We start from the raw sequence: 19280 nt of genomic DNA on the forward strand, positions 1-19280 counted from the left end.
TTTTGTGTGAAAATAGATAAATTCGAACCCATTCAGTAAATTATCATGTAATCCGTTAATCCATTAACGATAAATATAAATTTGAAAATTTAAATTTCACTTAGCTTTGAAATAATAAAATAATATTTTTTAAAAAAATTATAAAATTCTTGTTTATTTTTAATTTTTTTTTTATAAATTAAACTAAAAAAGAACAAATTAATACATGTTTAACAATAAATTAAATAATTTTAATATTATAAAACTTATGTAATTACCAAAATACTCATTTTTAATAGGTTTAATGGGTTTATTGTGTTTCACCCGTTAAAACCCATAATTTATGGGTCTTGTTGGGTGACACCGATATGGATCCGACACGATATCGTCAATCCAAACCTGTAAATTATCATGTGGGTTCGTACGTGTTATCATATTATGTGAAATTTTGCCAGACCTAGATTAGATGCCAAAAAGAGAGTACAGCAAAATAAATAATTATTAAATAAAATATTAATCATCAACACTAAATGAATGAGAAAATCCAAGTTATGCTCTGCCCACTAAAATAAACAATCTTCACTGTCAAATTTCTCCTACTTTTTTTTCTTATTGTCAAGTAGAATTTTACGTTATCAATTTTCTAGAACATTAGGGTCTGTTTGGCCATGTTTTCTGTTTTTTGTTTTTGAAACATTGTTTTCAGAAATGAAAACAGAAAACTGTTTTCTCTTGTTTTATGAAAACAAAGAGCGTTTGGCCATTGATTTTTGAAAACAGTTTTCAATACCAAAAAACAGAAAATATGTTTGGTTACATGTTTTTAAACAGTTTTTTGTTTTTATTTTTATTTATTTTTTTTTTTGGGTTACATACAAGGTTTTTATTTATTTTTCTTTCATACAAAGAACCTTATATATAATATATATATAAACATGTGAAAAGGTATCCACATGTCTTTTGTTTAGCCACACAAACTTTTTCTTGGCTCCATGCATATATATATATATACACACACATGTCAAAACATCCCATCCTTTATCTTTTTTTCTTTTGTTTGTATATGTATGTATGTGTACACGGTTTCATGTAAACATAAAAGGTGTCCACATGTCTCTATTAGGCCACACTTGCACTTATAACAAATCTGTAAAAAAATTAAAGAGAATAATCCATAATTATCCCCATGAAAAGGAAAATTCCAAGCAGCCAAACAAACAACAATCTGAATAACTTTTGTAGAACAAAAAACAAAATAATAATAAGAATCATTTAAAATTATCGACATCTTTTCCAGTGGTGAGAGAGAAGGAAATAATTATGCAGCTTGAAAAGATAAATCACTATTGACTATATTGACTGTATATTCGATGTGTATTTATCGCAGTTCGATCAAAAAACTCTCTCTCTCTCTCTCTCTAAATCATAATTAGTAGTGATCGGCAGAAAGAAAAATGTCGAGAGTCTGTTTGTTGCTGTTTTTGTGCTAAATACCAGCGTTGGGGTCTTAGCGGTTGAGGCTTTTAGCAGACAAGATTTCCCTTCTGGCTTTGTCTTTGGCGCTGGAACCTCAGCTAATCAGGTCCATTTATATTTTTTGTTTTATATATAAATAATATATATATATATATATATATAAAAAACAATTTTTCATTAGGATACCTGATGAAATTGTGGTACAGACTCATATATATCATTTTAAATATATGCATTTTTTTAAAAATAAAATCTCATGATAAGAGCTGGACTATATATATATATATAAATACATACATGCAAGAAGCCATAGAAGTAATTAATGATGTTTATGTTAAATATATTATTCCATGGAAGGTGGGTCGACGAGCGTGAACGTTTCGCAAGCCAGTGAAGGGGCTGGTCGAGCGACGAAGGTGAGAGACAAGAGAGGCCAAGGTGAGAGAACAGGTGGAAACATCTTTTTGATGTTTTCCCAATTTTGTTTTTTTTTAACTTGTTTTCAGAACTTGTTTTTAGAAACAAATGGCCAAACAGGTATAAAATTGTTTTGGAAACAAATTTTTGTTTTCAAGAACAGAAAACTGTTCTGAAAACAGCTGGCCAAACAGGCCCTTAGGTTCTTTCTCTAATTTATTCTGAATAAACCTTTGCCTAAACCTAATTGATACATAAGCTGCCACTGTTAAATAGTTTGGTGGTCCTACTTACAAATTACTTTACATAATTGAAAAAATTGAAAAAGTTATAAAACTAAGTATGTCTTTGTTTCCATTCCACCATTCTTCTGCCTGTTGGTCGGTAAACCTTCGTTTATTGTAAAATAAAAGACTGATTGTAAGCAAAAAATGAGAGAAACACCTTCTTCAAATCTCTAAATTTTTAAAAAGGCCTTAGGTTGTGGTAAATTAATCAATGACAATATGCAGATAATCATGATGGGATTCCGGAACATAAGGGATATAAACAGCTGTGAAGAAGTTTTATAAGAGGTAAATGGAAGATATGAGAACGAGAAATGAAATATATTTCCATTTTTACTTAAAAGATTCTTGATCGATTAATCCAAACACCAATTGGCTCTATTTATAGAGCTTATAAAGCTTAATACATAGGAATAGAAGTAATTGTAGCCAAAAGGAATGTCAAAAGTTTCACTACCATAAAAAAGGTTTCGCTTTTTGTTTCATTTATAACACAGTAACTATGAAGTCAATAATCATCCCACCTTATATCATGGCACTAATAAGAGCACAAGGAGGAAATCAAAGTTTCAAATTCTAGCTAGCCGTTTGAACCACACATGAAAGCACACTCTGGCAGCGCACCCAAAGGAGTTCTCTTTATTTATATTTATGTACAGAAAAATTATAGGAATTGGAATTATTTTACCGTTGCTTTCCTTTCCTTATAAGACCAGTACACATGTATAAATATTCTTGGCTGAATGTCTTGCTTAGTCAAGAAAGAGTGAATGAGAATTTTATTTTTTCTTCACTTCATTGCTTTCTAATAAAATTCATTAGTAACAATTGCGTTGAAGATTCATGTGATTTGAAGTCATTTTTTGTACTTGGTACTTGAGGTTCAATTTCTTTTGTATTAGAAGCAGATTGTCAGCCACTGTCTCATCCATCATAATATAGGTCAGAAACTCGAGCAGAACCACGGCCATCAATACTTGCATTACTGGTTTGAAGAAACTCTTCAGATTGAGCATACAAGGATTTAAAGATCTCACCATCAGAATCCTCTTGAGGCAACTTGTATGTCATCTCTATTAACTGCATAACAAAGAATGCAGCAAGATCCGTAGCTAATTAAGCACATTTCATTCAAGTGACTTGTGGGGTGAAGTAAAAAAATTAAATATTTTCCATTTCATCTCATAGTTGCTCCATTGCCAGAGATATATAACTCATGCCACTTAACTTTTAATTACCCTGTCTAATAAAAAAGCTAAATGCATAAAGATGCACTGTCTGAGAACGGTTTGTATTAATTTAAATATATGAGCACAAAAAGATATGACTTGCATGTTTTATGCTAGATTTCTTTTGTACAAATTCGGTCATACTTATCTTTGCATCACCAACTCTTAACTATCCATCCATAACCATCCTTAGTTTTATGTCTCACAACTTCTCTAGTGGGAATTCAGATCCCGAAGGTGCTATATTGGATTTGTTCAATTTTTTTTTTCTTCTATTTTTCTTGCTTTTTGAAATAGGATAATGTTACGAAAAATAAGACAAAAACAATAGCAATAAAGAATAAAATAAAAAACTCACACAGATTTACGTGGAAAATCCTTGACAGAAAAAAACTAAGGGCAAAGAGAGGCTAAGCTTTTACTGATAAAGATTGGTACAAAAGGTGAGCAAACAGAGAGGTAAAAACTCAATACATCCGAAAACCTCTGAAAATATATATATATATATATATATTGTATAGTCGATGGTCGACGCTACCACCACAAAGTTCCAATTTTTCCTCAAAATAAATTTCACCAAACAGGTCACACCGCGAGCATTTCGGATCGAGTCAATAAGAATTCGGGTCACCAACTCTAACAGATAACTAAATTTAAAGTAAAGGCTAGATTAGATTTCAAGCCCTGATGTTAAATTACTTAACATGTCGAAGTAATTGAAATCTAAAGTTGAAACTCTCTTTCGAAAAAATAAATAATAACAGGAATCTATTTGGTCATGACATTTGGTACTTTTATTGTCCAGTGATCAACATTCACAGACAATCCGTGGCCAATTGATGGTACAAACTTAAACAACTTATACTGATTTGGACATCCTACACCGATGTTATGTCGTAAAATTAAAAAGTAAATTTTGAAATAATAATCAAAAGATGGCAAAAGGAAAGCCATTTCCAGAGCGGGGTTAGTTGAGTACAGAGGATAGATAAGAATGGAGAACATCAGTGACCCAAAAAAAAGGGAAGAAGAAACAATGCCTTCCTACCTCAGTAAAATTTTCAATAGCATTAATTTTTTTATGACATAGAAAGCATTGCATATTCAATACCAAGAAATATCAAATCATGCATCAAGTTGATAGGCATTGCTAATAACACAGCACTTCAATTTGCCATTAGTGCTAGACACGTGTGTGGCGCCATTGATAAAAAGATTTTGATGTTATCTCTGCTCTTTCAAACGAGATTATGAAGAAAGTGAATGGAGATGATGCTTTTTCAAAAGGAGGCAGCTATGATTCGAAACCATTCAGAGTCTTTCTCAGAAGATTTCGAAATGGCTAGGGGCACCTACTATCAATTGCAACAATTGATTGTTGTTTATTCAACAACAATCCAGGTGAACTTGAGTAGTACACAGAGTAATATGCCCATAAATACTACGATTCACCAGCTGAAGAGCATATCAAGAATAAATTGAGCATTCCGGTAAAGGAAGTAATCCATGGGGAAAGGTCGATGCAGGATGATCATAACCTTTGATGCTATGGCATTCTCAATGCCAATAATGAAACAGTCGGAGTAATTTCTGATTAGTTTGGTCAGCCTGGTATGGTTTATGGGGATAGAATCTGGAAATCTCTGGAGGGTTTTGTGCATAGGACCTTAAACTTGCCTAACTTTTTTTTTTTTACCCCTTTTTACAACAGTTTGTTATGATTTACGTAGCTGTTTAGAACAATTACAAGTTTGTGTTGTTTTTTTTTTTTTTTTTTTTTTTTTTTTTTTTTTGGGTTTTTGTTGAGTATACAGCAAAAAGTTGAAAGTTAAGTTGTTGTGGGGGATTTTCATTATATAAAGAAGTTTTACTTAGAACTGTGTGTCTCTTTGTTAAATGATGGATGCCAAAGGCAGTTTTTGCTTTGTTTTTCATGGTTTGAGTGCTTTTGAAGGGGAAACTTGGAACCGGGATTAGCATTATGAAGATAAGAAAAAGTGTATATATAAACATATATATAGTGTCGATTTCTGTGCTGTCAAGCTTTATTAGTATATCGTTTGTTTTGCATGTTGTTCAATATATCAAATCCTAAAGACGTGCCGTCAATTTCTGTGAAAACAACTAAAAGGACAGATTATTAAACTCAAAGCAACGGCTTTGTCATTGTAGGATCAAACTATGATCTATGCAGGGAAATACCTTTATGATTTCAAAACACTGGGTTTTTATGAAATCAAACTAACAAGAAAAAATAAAAGAGATTCTGTGTTGCTGGCTTGACCATTCTCATAACCTCTAGGGAGCTACAGAAAGTTTTCATGCGTAGGCACTACATATTTCCAGTCTTTGATCTCTGGAATCTCAAGCCATTTGAACTTCTTTTGTTTGTGATTATACAGACTCAAACCTTCTTTATTCTTCTCCTCATTCTTCACATGTAATAGTACTTCACCATTCCTCATAAATATTATAGGCTGTACTTGTTCCGAGTGTTCAATGCTCATCAATTTTGTCCACTTCACTTTTCTACTTTCAAAATCATTATCTTCTTCTTTCAAAACCCACATCTCGATCACCCTTCCAAGGTTCTGATAGGCACAGAGCTGCTTGTTTACTTCAAAAACAGTCAACTTTAATTCAATGCTCTGATCAGCATTAGTGGGTGGTTGAACCCAACTCTGCTTCTCGTCTGCCAAGTCAAATCGAAAAATCGCATATGTCTTATAGCTTCTTGCATTGGTCACGTAAAGAGTCACAAACCAATATAGAGCTCCATTCACCAGAGTGCCGATATTGGGATTATCAGTTTCAAGTTTGTACTCATTCAAACAAAAAGATAAAGGTATTGGTTTCAAGTTTCTCCAAGAATTTGTCTTCAGTGAATAAACCATCAATTTGAAATCAATCAATTTCACAATCTTATAATCATGATTACAATTATCATACCCGAATCCTATAAATGGGAAGTAGAAATAATTAAAGATCATCTCTACAAGAGGATTATTTTCCACCCATAGATTAACTTTGTTGTATGCATTGGTTAAAGGGTTCCACAAAATAAGATTGTACTTTCCAACCAAAAATATGCATAGAAAGCCATTAGAGGAACCAACTACGATCTGACCTGATTCTTTTATTGGAAAAGGAAGGCGTTTGACGATGCTCTTGGTGTTGGATGATGATGCTGCTGCTGCTGCTGCTTCATGATCTACAATCTGAATATGTATTTCTGAAGGAGACGAAACTATGAGTTTGCTACAACTACTAATACTTTCCATTACCTTTGGTATTATGGAGTTGGACCATGACTTGCAAACACATTTGAACCTTGCAAGATCTCTAACCGGAACTCTCTTCAGTATGTTATCCATTATATCCTTGAATATCACATCCTCTGCCTCTGTATATTCAATATCTCTTTTTTTTCTTTTCCTCGTTATTGTGCTGTGCTCCTCCATTCTCTTTCTCTTGATTGTTGCGCCCCTGGAGAGAAGGTTGCAAATTTATAATATTTATATATTTTTTATTAGGTTAACTCCTAAAAGGATTGAGTTTGCAATTAATATATATAAGTTAATTAATAATGTATATAAATAAGTTAATAAATGAAAATTTTCTAAAAGCGATGATAAGTAATTGGGTTGAGCTTCTTTTTGTGTTATCCTAAAAATTAAAAAAAAAAAAAGTTTCTTTTTGTGTTGAATGCGTTAACGTTAGAAGACCTAAAAACAATTGGGTTAGACGTTTGTTTCCTTTTGCACCACGCATATATATTTATATACTTGTTACTTGACATGAAAGAAATATCAGAAAGCGATCAACTTTTCTTCTAGGACATCTATAATTACTAATTAGGATTTAGAGGTCCAATTAATAGCATTTTTATCTAGTCTCTTTTATTTTATTAATTAAACTTCCTAAAAACCTATCAACGGTATACTTTTTGTTTTCTTTTCTTTGTAAAGTATTTATTTTATATGTATATAGAGATATTTTTCTTTGTCTTTAGGGTAATAATCTGAATTCAAAGCCTTCCAACTTAATGTGTGCATATATATATATATATATATATATATATGTATACACATATATATTTATTTATTTATTTTTAGAAGACAAATTAAAATATTTATTAATAAGTTTATTTTCTTTTGTGCTGAATAATTTTTGACAAATTAATAACAATTTAATTATTTAATTGTTTTTTATAAATTGAGGAAGGAGATTTTTAACACCAGATCTTGAACCCAAGACTTAAGACTTTGTCCCAATTGTCCTTCTTGGCAGGTTTAAATTGGAAACTCCAAACGTTAAAGGAATTTTTTTTTTTTTTTTTTTTTTGGGATAAAAGACATTAGGGTGAACTATTTTTTTTTTTTTTCCAATTAAGTGCTATTCAGTACTTTCATTTATTTTAAATTTAGGCATTAATTTTCATTTTTTTCAATTGAAGTTCCTTAAATTTAGTTTTATTTCAATATCAGAATATCATATTTAACCTTTATGCATAGTAGATGCTTTTATCCCTATTTGATAAGTTTTATTATTTTTGGATTTCTAATAAGATATATATTCTGATCAAAATTTTTATTAGTTTTTATCCATACAGAAAAAAAAAAAATCTAAAATTGAGAATCTTGTTTGAAAACAGAAAGGCAAACAATATATCCAAGTATCCACCACATAAGATAATTCAAGATAGTCAAGGTCTAGCAAGCCTATATAGATTCCTAACATATTAAGTAGCCGAGAGAAAAGAAGTAATTGTGTTGCCAAATGTGTGTATAAACCATAAGCAACAAACAATATGCACCTCACTAAAACATCATGAGAGTTATGTGTTAGCTTGTATTAGTGGCTTATATTTAGATTGTTATACATATTCTAAATGGTTAACTTATACAGACCTAGATTCTTTGTTGTTGTTGTTGTTGTTTTTTTTTTTTTTTTTTTTTTCAGTACTTATTTATGCTGCTTTTTTATCGTAACTATTTATTTCAAAATTATTCAATTCAATGGCCAAAATGAATCACACATCATTTACATGATCAATAAAGTCCTAATATGCAATAACTGTGTTCTTCTTCACCTCCTCCTCTTAATGTCACCCAATGTCCTCTCATTTCCATAGCTTTCCACTCCTGCTTCCGCACTTTTTATCTCTTACATTATCTATCTCTTGCCATTTATGATCTACAATTGATAAAAACTTCATTCTCTGCCAACGGGAAAAAGGCTTTCTTTTCCATTATGTTATTAGTCAATTACTTCCCATATCAGTGCCATCAATTCACTCCAACTGTTGAAGGAACCTCCGTGGACAAATTATCAATAACAAACTGGAGATCCTTCCTAACAAAATCAATGAAATTCTTGAAGGAAGTATATCCTTTCCAGGTCCAAGCTATATATTGAGAAAGAATGATAATAAACAATTTTCATTAACTAACTAAAATTTAGGATTCTTACCAATTATATATATTTCATATAATGCTAATATTACCAACTTATGTTTCCGGTATATAAGTTAATAATTTGGATTAAACCCAATGATTTTCTTGTTCTTTCCACATTTTCTTTCTAACATTTTACACCAAATTGTTTCGTAATCTCAATTAATAATGAAATCCTTGGTTTATTTTTAATTTAAGTGATTCAAAGCCCGCCAAAACCCCTAGTGGATTGAACTTGAAACAGAAATTTAACCAAATAATACCCCAAAACCCAATTTCCATATGAACTTCCAATCATGAAAAAAAAAAAAATGAGAGCTACACTTAAAATCAATGAATGATTGGGGAGAGATAAGCTCCTTGTAAACGCAGTTGACGGCAATGAGTTCCTCGACGGAAGAGAGATCATGGGTATTGATTCCTCCATAGAATTTGCTCAACACATTCGCAGCAGAGTCCACCATAGCTTCTTGTTATCATCAGCATCCATCGCCTGTGAGACAAATAGATATCGTCCGGTCGGCTGAGGATGATAGTTGGAAAGAAAGGGTGGGTGAGCTCCATGTGGGTAGGAGTGGAGTAGGAATAGGACTGTAGCAAATGTGGAAGGGGGAGATGAAAGCTATAGATACGGGAGGGAGGTGAAGAAGAAGGAGAATGTCACGGTCCTACATTTTATGCAGCGGAAATAGGCCGTGCGGCGCCAAGACTCTCTAGTCAAGGCTAGCCTTTTCACTATCCGAGTTCATATATCGGCCCATCTGATACCAATTGTATGCCCTTGAGGTTCTCATAATCATCATGGCTCATGCCGCCCAGCAAGCTAGCCCGATGGCCTCACGCCCATTCGGTAACTTGTTACTCAATCTTGTGCCAAGATCTAGCCAGCAACCCATCTCTCCACTTCGGACCTTGGTCCATGCACATCTCGAATAGCATCCGACCCCGGGAGCACGCACGCTAGCATCGTGCCAACATGCCACCCAAGGTAGCAACACAAGATCGGAAGCCCACATACGAATGTCACCCGATGGCACGGTGTCGCCCCGTCCGTGCCTATTTAGCTTCCGACCTTCTTGAGCAAGGCAGAACCCGAGCCCCTGCTCATTGGCACATTTGCCACAACCTTGTAACAAAGGCCTACGTGTGTTCTTGGCATAGCCGATAGAAAACGGCATAGCAAATGCTACACTCAGTCTCTGACACAGGAGTGACGCTCAATACCAGCTCGTTGCGCCTACCGGTACTGTCCTCGGGACTCCCTGTCCCTCGGAGACATAAGCCCACCTTCGTGGCACTATATGTCCGCCCCATGACTTGCCGTCACCCATGGGAGGCTCACTTAGCCCAAGCTCGAAGCCGGATCCGGGGGCCGTGGAGAGCCAGACACGGACCACCCCCCTAAAGAGCTTATTGAGCCATTTCCTTTCTGACAGCAGTAGATATCACTTTGTGTGAGGAATTATAATGGGATTTTTTCTAGCAAACCTTCACATTTTGGCCTGCCATTCGATATGCACCATCCTAGTGACATTCTTAAGAACTTCCCACGGCCCGGGATTGAAGATCTCGACCTTCAAATATTTACGAAAATGCCACTAGGCTATTCCAAAGGTGCGGACCGTCACAGAGAACATGTGTATTACACGCGAGGGCTTAAGTGATCATGTGCTACATTAAATAATGTGTGATTCATTTGGCCACTGAATTAAATGATTTTGAAATCAGTGGCTATGATGAAAAAGCAAGCATAAACAAGCATGAAAAAAACCAGCAGAGAATCCAGATCCTATCTTATATATATATATATATATATCCATATTTTCGGTATGAGTAATGCTAAAGTACTAAATAAAATTTTCATGAGCAGAGGTTACTTTCAAAGGCATGCAATAAAAGTCAGCCAAATTAATTAGGTCTTGTTCGACAAACTGTTTGACATCATGTACTTATATATCAATATAAGCTCATCGGACAATTCTTTTTTTTTTTTTTTTTGAAATTATCATTGGACAAAATTTGGTGACTTCATCAACGACGTCCAATAGTATTCTATCAACCCTTTTGACATATAGGATAAAAAAATAATTTAAAAAAAAAAACTCTTTGAGATATGCATATATATATATATATATATCCATGTAATATGTATTAATTGCTGATGACCCTTAAAGTGTGGTATGTGCACATTTTCAGTCAAAGTTGCCTCTTTTTGACGATGAAATGCAATTGCAGTAGTGTGCAAGAAGATGGTTCGATGAATGTGATTCGACACATTTGGCTAACATGGGATTGTTCAAGCGCTGAGGACTTTTGAACCCAATATCCAAAAAATTATGGCTTAGAGATGATCTGATAATAAAGAGCAAAACTGTATATTATTTTTCCATTGCAAGTATCTCTCTATATTTTCTCTCTTTCTGACTATAACTCTGTATCCCATTTTTGGATTGCAGGTTGTAACATATACTAGTGAAAATGGACTTTGTTTGCGTTGAATCTTAGTTATTTTCCTTGTTTGAGAAGAAATATAATTTGTTTGTTTTTAAATTACGTAGTTATATAAAATCATATATCATTTACTAGTTAATCTTTTATATACTTTTAGGAAATGAGTGATGAGAGGGAAAACTTACCTGAAGCTGAATATCCAAAGGTGCATGCAAATGAATTCCAGTTAGATGATGATTCAGGCACTAAAATTCTAGCCGTGCCAAAGTCAGCTAAGTGAGCTTCGTATTCCGGATCCAATAAGACATTGTTGCTCGATATGTCTCTATGAACCATAGCATGTGAGCATTCATGGTGCATGCAGGATAAGGCATCGGCCAAACCTTTCACAATATTAACTCGTTTTCTCCATCCTAACTCTGTTGCCTTCACTTTGTCGCTTAGTATGTTTGCTAAGCTTCCCTGTTCCATAAACTCGTACACCAAAAATGAGTATCTTGCATGTGAACAGAATCAAGAGCTTAATGATCATCAGAACATGATCCGATGCGGATTGTGAATATCTGTACATAGTCATACAGAGGGTGGACAGCATAAAAGACGGCTTTTTAAGTAAGCAGATTTACCGCATGCTCTTCATGACTAAAACTTTGAGTTGAAGCCTGGACTAATTATTCATGATTACTATGTAAAAGGGACAAGGATTTGTCATTTTTTATTTTTATTTTTTTTCCTATATTGTTAATTTAGAAACGACTAAACTGCCAGAATGGTTTAAAATAATACGCATATAATTAAAAGTGAGAAAAAACAAGCATGAGATTCCATCCTCACCAAACACACTTTCTAAAACTAAGATGCTACCACTTTCAAGCTACATGTATTACTATCCATATACATATAATTATACATGTATTATTATATCCAAATATCCCACATACAAGATGGTCAAGGTCTAGTCTAGCAAGCCTTGACAAACACTATATATTCTCGTTTAAAAAACAATATATAACTATACACGACAAACAATATACATTCTCATAAAAACAAAAAATAAAAAATAAACCAATATACATGCACCTAAAACATAAACAACTCAGGCCTACTGTGCACTTTGTTGTGCTCAACCTCCAGCCATGGATAAGAAGCTACAAGTGCATATTGGGCTCCGATATACAACGCGTTATAGACCTTCCAGTAAACTTCTCGAACTTTCCTGGCCGGATGGAACAACCCTTGGAGACAGTAGTTTAGAATAACAGCAGCACCCAAAGCCACTCTCATCCCTTCAATGGCTTCCATGATAGCATCTACCACATGCGGCGAAGTCTCGAATATGTTGGGCCACACATAGTTCATCAAGTGTACTAATGCGTTCTCACAATCCAATCCAACCACCCCCAAAGCCATGTGCTTGACCACACAAGCCGCTGTTTGTCTGTGAACCAAATCTCTATCCATCAGAGCGTCCTCGAGCAATGGGATCGCTGCATAAATATAGTCTTTTCCCATTTCTCCAATGTACTCGAACAGAAAAGAGAGAGATTTCAGCACTCCGTTCTGCACGTTGAGCTCTGGAACTCTGTACTCATTCATCAGATATGGTAGAACAGCAAAAGGCAAACAGATTTCGGCTACTATTGCGATTGCCACGGTCGTGCAAACACGGTTCTGTCTCTCCTGCACCTTAAGATTGTTTAATAGGGTTGCCAGGACATCTTGTGGCCCAATGGCTTTGGCAATGTAACCAAATGTGCTTACAGCAGCTCTCCTGATGCCCTTCTTATGGGCCTTGAGCAACTCGAGAAGCTCAAAACAGATCCTCATCCACTCCCTAGCCAGAACAAACTCAGCACCGCGATCTGCAATCCTACCTATAAGATCAATACACTTCTCCTGTACTTTCTCATGCCTATTTTTCAAAATTGGAGTCAATCTGGGAAGCAAGTCCTTTACAGGGGGTGTCATCTTCGTCATACCAATGCAACCGACAATTGCATTGAGCGCACCCAAAATTGATCCCAAAACTTGTGGGTATTCTTCCCCCAGATACTCATACATCACAACACCAAGATGGCCCATCAGTTGTTCCTCTTGGCACTGCTTCATGACAACAGCAATTCTTGGAATAAGATCAGCTGCTTGTTGCCTCACCTTAGCACTCTTGTTATTCAACCGCCACTTGATGGTACCACATATCTGAGGTATGTATGGTTTTACTCTCTGCCCGAGAGAATTCACAACCGCACCAAACCCATTGAGCATGACGTTGATAGCTTCATCATCACAGCTCTGCTCTTGGAAAGCATAAAGAATTCCATCAATCAGAAGTTCCTCCAAAAGAGAATCAATATCTGAGGCACCCAAGTTTATGACCGATTGTCCAATAGATTCCATTACCATTTGCCTGTAAGGTTTGCTCTCATCTTTGAGATCCTCAACAATTCTTGATACTATATCGGCAACACCTACTCTGTTTGCCATCTCCACAGTTGTCTCCACTAGCTGCTTATAGTTCCTTCTATCCAATGACATCCGTCTAACCCAGAAGTTTCTGAAGAATTCAGGAAGAATATTATTTCTTATATAGTCGGGCTCTACACCCTCTATACTCACGCATTGCTTTACCACTTTCAGCACAATTTTCTTCATCTCTTGATCAGGTGACTGGAACTCTCGGATTAATACAACCATCACTTCCTTGGTATAGTAACTAGCGTATACAGCATCCATTAGTGGAATAATACAACCAATGGCTTTCAAGAATGCAGCCAAGACCTTAACGGGGTGTGATCTAATACCCTTCCACATTGGTTTCAAAACCGAGTCGAAACTTTCAATACCATGTGGAGAAGCAGCCTCGGCAAGTGAAGCAAGAGATAATGCAGTAATCGTCCGCACCTTCTGATTCTCGTCGTTCAGTCCATGCTGTATGATTTCCACTAGAGACTTTAAGTTGGGAAGAACAGAACAGCCGGTTAAAATTGCAATCTGCTGAACAATCTTGATTCCAGTGTGCCTTGCTTGCCAAGATTTCTTACTCTGACAGACAGCTTTCAAGAACGGCAAGAGTGAAGGGATACCGAGAGCAGAGGCCATGACAGCGAAAGCTCTTGCGGTAGTGTTCCTAACATATTCATCAACGTGATCGATATCCGGCCGCATTGCAGCAATCATGGTAGCCAAACCGGCTGCTTTACTAAGATTTGAAATGATCTCTCTGCCTTCCACACGGGCAAAGTAGTCTTCATCAATCAACAAAGGCTCAATCACAACGAGTATCTTGTGGACATAAGGACGGACCAATTCATCCAATTTGTAAAGCACTCTATCTATGACCTTAACCAAGAGATGCCTCTCCTGATCTTCCAAAGTGGGTTGCATAAGCAATGGTAGAATACGGTTGAACAATGGTCCAGCACCAAACTCGTCTCGAGCTTTATGATTAAGCTGTCTCAAGGCTGTCTTTCTCTGTGGAGGTGTACCATTCTTGATCTTAAGCAAAAGCTTCATAATCTTATGCTCTTTCTGCTCTTCAGGGGACAATTTGTCAGGACCCGTCCAGAATTCCTTTCCCGGAACCCTAGACAGCCCTGATCCCAGGGAAACCCTACCGGACCCTCCAACGGAAAATCCGCAGAGCCTCCCCTAAGGGATTTACTTACCACAAACTACCTGCACTGAAAACACACTTCTCAAAACATCCCCTTATTCCTCCCACAAACTACAGACTGATTCCACAAATTTCAGCACTTCTCAAAAGCAACAACAGTCCAGTGCATAAATAAAACAGAAGTATCCCAATAGTATACAGAGCTTTAAGAAGTGCTAAACAACAGAAATACAACAAGGCTGAAAGAAATAATACACTGAAATGAAAGAGTACAAAGATACTTCTCGAAACACAACAGCAGCGGAAAACTTGGTTCGCTCCGGAAGAACACCTACCACCACTTGCACCTAAGGGAACGGAATTTAAGAGTGTGAGATGCTAATCATCTCCGTGAGTAACCCGAACTACTGAACACCTTTTGTGATAATAAAAATAAATAATAGTAATAGCAATTAAGGAATAGAACAAATACCAACAATTAATAAATAAATAAATAATATTAACGGTTGAAAAATAATAATTTCCCTCAAAACTCTCACCAATCGCTCCGTTTGAAATGTTCCCTTTTTAAAACCTTTTCGCAAAACCCAATGTACATACCTCCCAAAAACCAAGGGATTAAATAATTTAACAACAACAATTAAATAAATAAATACCCCAACTATAATTAAAATGTAATAAATTATAATAAATACTTTTGAACACCTTTGGGGTTTAAAACATTATTTGCAATTTACACCGACAATTACACCTGACGCACCACACCATATACCGGTGATGCCCTCCGATACCCAGCGTCCCGAGCACCGACTGGCGGGGGGTTAAAGAGAGAAACCTGCAGTGGTCACTTCGGCGTCTCGACAGTACCGACTGCTAAAAAAACCATCACCCGGCCAAGGAGGGGGGCGGCTATGGCCAATAACAACTTGCCTGCCCATGGTCCAATGGCAACTCACGGATGAAGTAAAAACCGTGCGCTAAACCAGATAATAACCGCGCACTACCACGTGTCCATACACCATACACCAGAACACCAATACTGTATGAGTGCGTCAAAAAAATAAACAATAACAACCAACCGTACCGTTTTTCCAAAAACCACCGTGGGAAGTATACCATATTTTCACAAAACACCATCCCACATATTGTTATTTAAACAACCCGGTACGAAACAGCGATAATCAACAAACCACAATTTTCCTCGAAATACGAGATGCAACCATAAAAATACCGCGGGCATAATTTATAAAATTTAAACAAATATTTTCGTAAAATATTTAACCCAATTATGCCCGGAAAATCAATTTTAAAAACCACGTACAAATACTACCAAAATACACCTTGCTCATGCATAATAAATTAAACCACAATATAATTCATAAATAAACCACACCACATGAGCATAATTTAAATACCAAATAAATATAATTAATTGCCCAAAATAATTTTTGAAGGTGGGTCACTCACCTGGAGCACGCAAATCAACTAGGATCCTCCTCGGGATCAACTCCACTACTCGCGCGTGCACCTAAACAACCATAGTGCACAAACCAAAAATATTAATATTTTATTTGGGTAATTCCCAAATGGATACCCGGGGAGCGAACACCAAGCGATATCTAAGGGTTACGAGTTATATACCGAATCGAAGCTCGCGTGATGAGGATCACTGATTCGGTCTTACTTTCCGGTGATCGGACCCGACGGGGTCGGAATCTCGTCGAAAAGCTTTTCGAGTTTCGGCTCCGCAATTCTCCCAAACCGTCGCGAATTGGCGGAAAAGGAAGCCGGATTCTGGTTCAGGAGGTCGAACACTGCGGACTGGAGCTGGCCGGAATTTCGGGTACTCGGAGGTCCGATCCGGGCGCGTCCGGCGGCCGTTCGCCGTGAAACTTGGAGGTTTTGCCGGAAATGAGGAGGGCAACGTTGCTGGCCGGCGCGTGCATAGTAACTTGGCCGGAACAGTGCAAAAATTCCGGTGGCCGGCGGTCCTCTCTCTCTCTCTTTCTCTTTCCTCTCTCTCTTCCCCGAGACTTTTAACAAATAAAAACCCTTGTGTGACATTGTTCTTGCCACATGGACCAATCAGAAGCTGACACGTGGCATTTTTACTGTTCACCGACCCAAAAACATTAAAATAATACGGTAGTCGGTAAACTTCAAACGTCCATAACTTTTTAACCGGATGTTCGTTTTGAGCGTGCCGCTAGTCTGTGAACTCGTATCGACGAGCACTTCACAACCATGCATGAGTCAAAGCTCATTTCCCCATAAACAAAAAATCAACTCCGGCACTCCTTGGACAGTTTGGACCGCAACTTGTTTCGTCCATAACTTTCAAACCGTAGCTCCGTTTTCGACGTGCTACCAGTCTACGAACTCGTGGCATCGTGCACTTCGCCACGGTACCATGGTCAACTCGAAATTCCCACTGAGTCAAAAAGTCAACTTTTGACCCCTTTCGGTCAATGGTCAACGGTCAACCTCGGTCAACGTGCACAGATTCCGGTGCGATTTGGGACGGGGTGTTACACAATTCCTGTTCATCTTCTTCATTCAATAATGAACCAAAGTATTGGTAGTCCTCTGGCTTCATGAAAGGCAAGCCGGCAGGTGGTTCCTTCGAAACATCAAACTGCTGCCCGCGATTCTCTTCGGGGATGTAATAGAGTGGAGTGGCCATGGGAGTAGGGGTGGCAAGCAGTTTCCTAGCTGGCATTCGAATAGGGACATATGAAGCCGGAGGGTCCAAGATCTTATACCCCTCATCTCCAGTAGGAAGCATTGCATCAAGATCTTCGTCAGTCAATGGACAGTTTCTGTCCTCAATATCTCTCTCCCACCACATCAGTAAATTAAAATTATGGTGCTCTAAAAGATTAATATAGCCTGGTATTGGTGTAGCAAGCTCAACTCCTCCTTGAGGGGTGGCTACTCCAGGTGTATACGCTGCTGCTGCCACTGGAGTTGAACTACCCATAATAGTTGCAGAGGGGGTCTCATCCCACCGAGACGACCTCTGCCTTTTGGGGGTGGGAGTCTCATCCCATCTGTTCCTCCTCTTTGCAAGAGATGATGATGGGGTTGGATCAGGCAAATCCCAGTCACAAGTCTTGGCCTTCTTCTCCTGCCCTCCTTCATCTTCCTGAGATTGGTCCCACCTCCTCTTTTGCCTCTTCAACGGCTCTTCTTCCCCCTCCATCATCACATCAGCATAGGTTCTAATGGACGGGTCTGGGGTCTTGTCTACCAACTCAAACGGATCGTTCCTCTCCGGAGAAAACGCACGTTGTCGCAGCCTCCGCCTCTGATACTCACCCTCGCCGCCATGAAACTGTTTCCTTTGTTTCCTTGACACCCACACATCTAATTCTTCATCGTCGCCACCTCTTGGCACCTCTTTCAACAGCCATTTAGGGGCCGTATAAGACTCCATCTTGCGCGCCATGTTCTCGTTGTCGACGTCGTAGTGGTAATCGTCGCCCGTTGCCGGAATACAAGAGATAGAAGAAACTTCCCTGTTTTTGTCACTGTAGATATTATCCTTCTCCTTCTCGCTCCCGTTTCTCATGGATCTTAGTTAGCTATATTTTTGCCTTCCCACTAAGGGTTTATATAGCTTTATCACCTCCTTTATGTTTCACATTGGGTTTCCTAAAAATTCTAGAATTTGATTAGAACTTAGTTTCCTTTTTGCACCACGCGCAAGTAAACTGATACCTGTTTTTTTTTTTTTTTATAATTCTTTTGCTAGTGTGGCTGGGCCCCCAGGCTCCCCTCCCCGCCCCTAGACTCGATCCCGAGAACCCACAGGCTGGGATGTGGAAACTCTGCCACTTGAGCTCCACGGCAAGTCTAACTGATACCTCTTACTTCACACGCAAGTAAACTGATAATAATGATTCTATCTAGTCATACCAAATTTACATATATAACATTTTTGATAAGTACACAATTCAATTTAAACACACAAGCAAAAAATATATTTATACATAAATGAATATTCACTGTCATTAGTAATTGAGGTTGTGGGCAATCCATAAACAAAAAGGCCCATTCTGCATAATGAGTGAAAAACAAGCTAAAAATAATTTTATTTTTTAGGATGCTATTATTATTATTATTATTATTATTATTCAAATTCAAATTATTTTAATTCAGACATGCGAAATGCTAGATTTAAAATATAATGACCAACTTCCATAATAATCTAAATAGTTTCAACTTAATAGAATATAGTAGGAGTGCTACAAATATAGAGCATTTGAGTGGAATCGTAAAATTGCTTTGCCAATTTTACATTGAACATTATATGTCACAATACCTTATCTATCTAGTTATGAATGCAAGATGTAATCTAATTTTATAGGAG

At 36.9% G+C, this 19280-nt stretch overlaps 3 protein-coding genes across 3 annotated transcripts; all 3 read right to left on the minus strand.

Moving 5' to 3' along the window:
- Positions 1 to 3083: 3083 nt before the first annotated feature.
- LOC107404105 (F-box/kelch-repeat protein At3g23880) lies at positions 3084 to 6849 on the minus strand. Its single transcript, XM_016011052.3, has 2 exons — positions 5725 to 6849; positions 3084 to 3239 (listed from the first exon to the last, which is right to left on the minus strand). The coding sequence occupies exons 1-2, from the start codon at positions 6847 to 6849 to the stop codon at positions 3084 to 3086; spliced, it is 1281 nt and encodes a 426-aa protein (XP_015866538.3).
- Positions 6850 to 8676: 1827 nt separating this feature from the next.
- Positions 8677 to 11766, minus strand: LOC107404104 (MDIS1-interacting receptor like kinase 2-like). The gene is made up of 2 exons (XM_016011050.3): positions 11481 to 11766; positions 8677 to 8795 (listed from the first exon to the last, which is right to left on the minus strand). The coding sequence occupies exons 1-2, from the start codon at positions 11764 to 11766 to the stop codon at positions 8677 to 8679; spliced, it is 405 nt and encodes a 134-aa protein (XP_015866536.1).
- A 548-nt stretch (positions 11767 to 12314) lies between these two features.
- On the minus strand, positions 12315 to 18484 carry LOC107404103 (uncharacterized). Its single transcript, XM_016011049.4, has 2 exons — positions 17447 to 18484; positions 12315 to 14843 (listed from the first exon to the last, which is right to left on the minus strand). The coding sequence occupies exons 1-2, from the start codon at positions 18477 to 18479 to the stop codon at positions 12376 to 12378; spliced, it is 3501 nt and encodes a 1166-aa protein (XP_015866535.3). The 5' UTR covers positions 18480 to 18484; the 3' UTR covers positions 12315 to 12375.
- Positions 18485 to 19280: the final 796 nt, after the last annotated feature.

The sequence above is a fragment of the Ziziphus jujuba genome, chromosome 3, assembly GCF_031755915.1.
Source record: "Ziziphus jujuba cultivar Dongzao chromosome 3, ASM3175591v1".
Taxonomy (NCBI): domain Eukaryota; kingdom Viridiplantae; phylum Streptophyta; class Magnoliopsida; order Rosales; family Rhamnaceae; genus Ziziphus; species Ziziphus jujuba.